The sequence below is a fragment of the Rhipicephalus microplus genome, chromosome 4 (assembly GCF_043290135.1).
Source record: "Rhipicephalus microplus isolate Deutch F79 chromosome 4, USDA_Rmic, whole genome shotgun sequence".
Classification (NCBI taxonomy): Eukaryota; Metazoa; Arthropoda; class Arachnida; order Ixodida; family Ixodidae; genus Rhipicephalus; species Rhipicephalus microplus.
The window spans coordinates 26,658,193-26,665,900 of NC_134703.1; the positions used below are offsets into that span (position 1 = coordinate 26,658,193).

The following is a 7,708-nucleotide window of genomic DNA, read 5'->3' on the forward strand; positions in this document are numbered from 1 at the left end:
CAACTGATACTATCAATGGAGCTGTTAATATAGTTATGACGTCGCTATTGCAAGCAATATTGTCAAATAGTGTTTGCAATCGCCTACCATCACCAGTACTCAATGTACTTAATTAACCAGTGATTTCTCGCAAAATAGAAACGATTTTAACAGTGAAAATGAAAAAAAAATATATGTCCTTCGGAAAATTTATATTCAAAAATAACCACTCACAACTTTAAATTAACGAACCTATTTCTTGATGTTTTCGTTTTGATATTACAAAATGCAATATAAATGTGAAGTCATGCAATAGCGTCTAATATAGCGACCTCGTCGCCTGTACACCTCAATCATTCAACTTCATCGCCTTGTGTCAAGCATGATATCTGAGGAAGGATTGCAAGTATGCCAAATTTCTCGCCCTTCTGCCTGCTCTTCCTGCTTCACGCATTTGGGGAACCACGTTTATGGTGCACTGAGTATGTGCGATTGATGTATGCTATCAGGAACGTTATCCAACATATTACCGATAGCACTATTGATAGTTTCTGTTGCCATCAATACTTCGATAGTGGCTGCACTATCGATGGTATCGACAGTACCATCAATAGTTCTGTATCACAAGCTTCATGCTTGTGAAACAGCGCATGGAGACAAGACACAAAAGAAACGAAAGCATCACAAGCACCAGCACGTAGCTGCGCAGTGCTTCGATGCTTGTGTTTTCGGCCTCTGGGAAGCTTCATGATTTGGTGTTTTTGGCAAGCGGCCAACGCGATGCAGGAAAAGGTGACAAAATAGGCTCTGCAAGGACCCCGTCTGACAGGACGGGGAGTCCTTTTAAAAAAAGACAACAAGTAAATATGTATTGTCCTGGCAGGAGGCTGACAAACAAACGTGTGGGGCCTGGCGCCTCCTCTCACGCGTATACGCGGTGCATCCTGCATACGCAACTGTTAAGGAGGATACGAACTGCTGGATTGCGGAATCCGGCCCGAAACGAAGAAATGCAGCAAGAAGGAATCTTACAATGATAGCGCTGCCGTAAAAATATCTCTTCTTTGTTTCTTTTGTTTGTTGCTCACTTCGATGTTCCTCTTCTTACCACACGCACTTCATGGACATCGTTCGTGAGATGGCTCCATGATGCATCGATCACCGCTATCGAAGGAACATGAAATTGCCAGCACATTGCTCTCAAGGAAGCGTATAGGCCAAGCTGGACACGCATCATTCGTGACAAACCGATACTTGCGGAACCACCACCATTTCCGCCTCCATTGATATCTCGGTATCGAAACTTAAAAGGAGTAAGTACGGCCAGTACATGCCAAACTACTGTCCTACGTGACCGCTAGTTTCACCGTCTTCATAAATTATTCATGCCAAACCCGAGAGAAACAGCCTCTCTTAGTTTCTTTTTTTTCCCTGGATATATTTCTTTACTTTCTCTATCGTGGGCAACTTGCAACAAATCTGCCTCTCCCGTCCTCTCCTCTAGCCATAGCAGCCAGACGAAAGGGTGGGACAGCAGAAAAATATAACCCAAGTTATTTATACGAGCGGTCACGGTCGTACACCAGCCACTGTGGGACACGTGCCACCTAGCGGGGCCACCATGCAAAACTTTCTACACGTGACTGCCTCTCTTCATTTTATTATTGCTAGCCTCTCTCACTGCTGGCGGAACAACAGAGGGAGAGAGGAAGAGCCTTTGATCACAAACACTCCCCTCAAGTCTTTATGTTTTGTTTCCGTCTGCTTTTCGCAACCTTGCCAAGGGAGAATAAAAAGGATGACTCCGTTTTCGATCCCGCATAGCAGTTTCGCGTGAGCCAACGCTCACTGCCGCCGGGTGGCAATTTGTGCCGGCTTCCCGTTGGCAGCAATCATTATGAAACTCGCCTTGTCCGTCTCTGTCGATCTTGGCAGGCGCTCACTACTGCAGTTCCTGTGCGCAGCGTTCGTTCTGGCATGCTTCACGTGTGGGCAGTCACTCGCCCAGGGAGCCTGCAATGCAGTGGTTCGCACGGAAAAGGGCTTGATAAGGGGCAAATGCTTGAGCGTTAGTGGCAAGAACGTCGAAGCATATTTAGGCATACCATACGCCGTGCCTCCGTTGGGCCCGCTGCGATTCAGGAGGCCAGAACCAGAAATTCGATGGAGGGGTGTGCTGGATGCAACACGAATGCCGAAGCCATGCTGGCAACTGCCATTGAGGTTTCTTCCGAACTTGACCATCGACTACACTCACATGTCGTCCGAGGACTGCCTCTACTTGAATGTGTGGAAGCCGGCCTCACCGTGTTCTCCGATAAGCGGTGCGTGCCCCAGCAAGCGCCCGGTCGTAGTGTTCATACACGGCGGTGCATTCCAGTGGGGCGACTCCTCCTTGTACTTGTACAACCCATCGAACTTCGTGGCTCTTGCAGACGTTGTCTTCGTCTCGTTCAACTACCGCTTAGGCATCTTCGGGTTCCTCGATTCCAAGGTGGCCGGCATCCGAGGAAACATGGGCCTGTGGGACCAGAACCTCGTGCTCAAGTGGATCAGAAGGAACATTGACCGCTTCGGCGGTAACCCCGACGAGGTCACTCTGTTAGGTCAAAGCGCCGGAGGCATCTCGGCAGCTCTGCACGCATTGTCCCCTTACAGTCGCGGTCTCTTCAAGAGACTAGTGCTGCAAAGTGGCACCCCGCTGTCCATGATTCTCGGCATAGGTTTCGGAGGCCAGACAAAGATTATCCTGGCCGCTTTAGCAATGAACTGCTACGACAAGCATAAAAAGCTCGAAGAACAGGCCAAGGCTATCGCAACCTGCCTACGGAATGTGGACGCACCGCGGTTATTTGAAAAACTCGATTCGCTCGACATGGTGCAGCAGATGTTCCCACCATCCGAAGACGACGACTTCATTCCGGGGAAGGTCCTCTCTGTAGACACGTGGAAACGCTTGGAAGCGAAGCAAATTCTGCTCGGGTCTGTGGCCGACGAAGGAACTGTGTTCTACCGTCTGCTCAAGGATTCAGTTCCCATTTTCGGCAAGTTACTGTTCAGTGATCACCGTACTCTTATCTCCATTGTGTTGTCGGAGATGTTTAACATCGATATTGGGGACGGTCAGAAAATTGTCAAAGGCTACTTCGGTGACACTGATGACAAACCATCCGAGGAACAAGTGGCTTCTACAATATGCACGATGATCGGCGACGCGGTGTTCTCCTGCCCGACAGCCTTCTTCGGCGAGATCGCTGCTGAACAGGGCATCAGCACTTACCGATACCTGTTCAACTACCGTCCAACCCATAGCCTCTGGCCCAAATGGATGGGAGTAGCTCATGCGGACGACATCGCCTACACCTTAGGATCCCTGCCCTTTTTCAAAGACGGAAAGTTGCTCGCGCAACATCTGGGACCGAAGGCTGCGAAATTCGCCGATCGTCTCACTTACACGCCAGAGGAAGATGTCTTCATGAAACACATCGTCAACATCTGGTCCTCATTCGTGAAAACAGGGTAAGTTGTCAAATGAAGTGCTACGGCTGTTACAAAGTGCACTTTTGGGGAAATGATTGCACTGGATACAGTGTAGTGTAACTTTTAAAACCATAGGAAAGTGCTTGCTTTTAAGGTATATTAGAAGACCACAGTATATTAAGCATATACTGATAGTATTGTTAGACGGTTTTACGACAATCTAGTAGCAATGGGCGGCCTTGGTGTATTTGATGTTCATGGGAGCTCTACCACGTGGTTCATAGAAGCAGCTTAAAAAGTGCTCCCGATATTTCAGTGTAACTTTGTGTAGATCAAAATAGAGCGATTGTTTATTGTATACTCGGAGGCTAACTTTAGGTTGTGTTAATAACTCTGCCTTAATCGGCATGTATATTGCAGGAAACCTGTGCTTCCACCACCCGATGTTGAATGGCCTAAGTACACCATCGAGAATCCCAATGTAATTCATATAGAACTGAACAAGTTCACCACGAAGCAAGACAATATTCTAAAGAGATGCGAGCTGTGGAAGCCTTTCTTGCTGGGAAAGTAAGTAATTTTCTTTTGACAGAAATTCGACAAGGCTTATGGGGTACCTAATGTCAAAGAAAGAAGTAACAGTGCTGGAACAGGATGGAAATGAGCCGTCTCTGTCTTGTTTCAGCACTTTTACTTCTGTAGCTTAGGAAAAGTAGTCATAGAATCATTTTTAAAATAATATAGTTACTTGTGCACTGTTACTTCTTCAGCTTAGGAAAAGTAGTGACAGAATCATTTATAAACCAATATAGTTCTTCAGCATTACACTATGTGGTCACAATGACCTGCAGTATCCCTAAAAAACGTTCTAAAGGCCTACTTGACTTCCTTTAAGCGATAACTGAAGTTCCTAGAAAAGATGTAGCGAAAACACTTTCTTTAAGCGTGACACAATATAGCGGAGGCGAGAGAGTTATTCCAAAATGTTATAAACTAAGCTGTCGGAAAAAAACAGACAACTTCTAGCCTGGGTGAAATTATGATTTCATATAAGAAAATTTAGCTTCTTGTGGTATATAAATAACACATAAGTTCGAATGCTCGGCTGAGTCACGCTTCAGGCCAAAAAGAGGGCGCTTGCGGTTAATATCAGTAAATAGCGATGCACATTTTTTTTAAACTTTAGTATGATGACTTGCAGGCAGGGTCATCATTAATTCAGTAAGACTGCTAATGCTGCGTGCCCGTTCTTGTCTGTGGTTTTTCTGTATGACCACCATGCACCGATCAAAACGTTATCTTTGTGATGCTTTTCCTGAATCCCGCCAGGGTAATTGTGCTTTCCTATGACTCATTCTTGACTGAAAACAAAATTCAGTGTTTGATTTTATGACAAATTAACCAATCATCGCAAACTTGAATACTTGCTTGTATTATAACAATGCCACAAACAAGTTGGAGGTCTGATACTTGCAGCTTAAAACTACTAACCACCAACTGACTGAATTTTTTTTCCGGTTTATAAAAAAAAAAAAGTCTGTGACTTCTTTCTCTCATTTCAGAAATGCGACGTTACCAGATGCCGCGTAAGTGGGAATCAGCTCATCAGCACAAGATTATCTTCCCAGTCAACTCTAGTCAACGTGTCTGTCTTTATTGTTGTACATATTGCTTATAAATACATGCTTTGCTGCTCTGCGACCGGCTATTTTCTTGCGATACGCAATGTTACAGCCCGCAAGGCCTTACAGATATAACACTAGCACTAGCTGCACAAGACTTTGTGGGATTTTCTGTTTAGAAATACACAAAACATAGCACGATAGCCGGCATAAACACAAGTCATTAGCTATCGCAAACGCGCCCGTGAAATCAATTTTCTATTTCAATTGGTAATTTTGCCTTCACATGAAAAACTTTCTGCAACACAAGCTAACGATGCACGATTGACTCGTGGCATAATTTTTTGCAAGTAAAATAGTTGTCCGACGCTGTTTCACGGTCGTGAGGTTTTGTAGAAATATTACAGACAGATAGTCATAATATGCCAAGTTTTGTAATGTGGAGGTGCTATGCATGGGAGGATCTTGGAAGGCCAATGAAAGTATACAGGTTAATTGGGATGTTTTACTAAGACATGACTACGAGGTTACCTTTAAAGAGAGATAACAAATGTTTACAGGCATAGGGAAAATCAAAAGTACACGAATTTGCATACGTGGATGTAAGAGACCAAAAAAAAAAAACATTGGTTTGTTTGTTTGTGGGGTCTCGCATTCTAATGCGACACAGGCTACAAGCGACACTGCAGTAGAAGGCTCCGGACGATCGATACCACTTGGAGCTCTTCAGCGTGCACTGGTATTGCACACTGCAACGGGCCTCATACGTGTCACCTCAATCGAAATGCCACCACAGCGACTGGGATCAAATCCACGTATATCGAGTGAACCGCTACACACCATAGCTGCCGAGTCACTGAATCGGCAACGCTACACAGTTCTAAAAGTAAAAAAAAAAAAGGCAACGCTCCAAAGTTCTATAGGGCACCTGGAATTTATTATGCAACATTTCCGCGTCATACGGCTTGGCTAAAGAAAAGGGAGTACGGCGAGAACAAGATACGGTGGGAACACCATGCGAAAGCACCCACTGCTGATATCCTGCAACGTAAACCATGAATGAGCTAAAATATTCAAGCACCTTAGACTACCAAAGCGAAACTCAACATAGACGTGGTTCATTACGGAAGTTCTTTTAATTGAGTCACCGTTAATTACTGGTTAACCACAGTTAATCTAGGGCACCCGAAGAGAGTGCTTTTAATGAAGTACTGCGCCAAGAGCCTTGGCGTGGAAAAATGCTTCAATTTGCGGCCGACTACGAGGGCTGGCTGGCCTTGCAGCGATGGTTTGCGTTATCTCTTGACCGTGTGCGGAACTTCTTTCAATGTTTCGGTCTCTTAGCCTTTTCTGTACCCACATTTACATTGTTAAAGAAAACAACAACAACTCGACTCTCCTGCACGATGCGGCGCAACGCCTAATCTCACGCAATTATGCATTCCTTCATGCAAATTAGACTTACCAGCGATCGCTTGCAAAGATTAGAGAGAAGGTAAGTGGCTCGACTGTGAAAGCAATATAACTATTCTGATGTAAACGCAGAGCACTTTTCTACACAGCTACCCAAGAAGCAAGGGACGTTATATTCAGGATAAAAGTGTAGGGCTACCGCTGTACTCACTCGTAGCACACGTCCTTCCTGAATACACGTATTCAGGAGCGCACTGTTTTGTCGCATCGCTGCCTTGCCGCCGGCAATTAGCGTTTCCTCACACGAAAAAAAGCACAGGAGCAGATTGTTTTGAAATGAGAGCGCACTACTTAGACGCGTACAGAAAGACAGGGACAAGCGCTAAGCAGTGCGCTCTCGTTTCAAACCAATCATGTATCACCAACTCGCCCAATCAACCATACTGACAGGAGCAGAGCATCCGTTCCTCTTGAAAACAGCGCAGCTACACGACGACGAAGGAGCAAACAACGGCTGGACACTCAACTCGCTGACCAGCTGACTGGCCCATACGGTCTTTTTTCTTTGCGTCCTTGTGTTGAGGTGTTGTTTGGAAGATGAGTAGCGATCAACTTGCCCAAATCTGTTTTTCTGAGCTTTCGTTCCCAGTCACATGCGGGAGAGTCACGCTACGTGGGCAGAAACTCCTTCTATGACGTCATACCCCAGCGAACATTCCTGTATATATATATATATATATATATATATATATATATATATATATATATATATATATATATATATATATATATATATATATATATATATGGGATATGGCACAACGGGAGCATTGTCAACAAGGATAAAAATATTTATTTCCCAACAGTTTCGGGAGGGGTCCTCCCTTCATCAGGGGATGAGTTATAACTCATCCCCTGATGAAGGGAGGACCCCTCCCGAAACTGTTGGGAAATGAATATATTTATCCTTGTTGACAACGCTCCCGTTGTGCCATATCCCATACCTTCACGAAGACTAACTGGCCCATTGAATTATTACTCCCACTATATATATATATATATATATATATATATATATATATATATATATATATATATATATATATATAGACTTATTTATTTAAAATGCCAAAGAATGCATAGGGGAAGTTATTAGAACCAATGTAATGTGATTAAGAAGAAAGAAAAGTGGGTGAAAAAATGTAGCCGGCATG

At 44.5% G+C, this 7,708-nt stretch overlaps 1 protein-coding gene across 1 annotated transcript; it reads left to right on the plus strand.

Annotated features, from left to right (window-relative positions):
• Positions 1 to 1,812: 1,812 nt before the first annotated feature.
• Positions 1,813 to 5,160, plus strand: LOC119171574 (acetylcholinesterase-1). The gene is made up of 3 exons (XM_037422351.2): positions 1,813 to 3,498; positions 3,880 to 4,029; positions 5,022 to 5,160. Exons 1-3 carry the CDS (start codon positions 1,877 to 1,879, stop codon positions 5,047 to 5,049), a joined length of 1,800 nt encoding a protein of 599 aa, XP_037278248.2. The 5' UTR covers positions 1,813 to 1,876; the 3' UTR covers positions 5,050 to 5,160.
• The last annotated feature ends 2,548 nt before the right edge of the window (positions 5,161 to 7,708 follow it).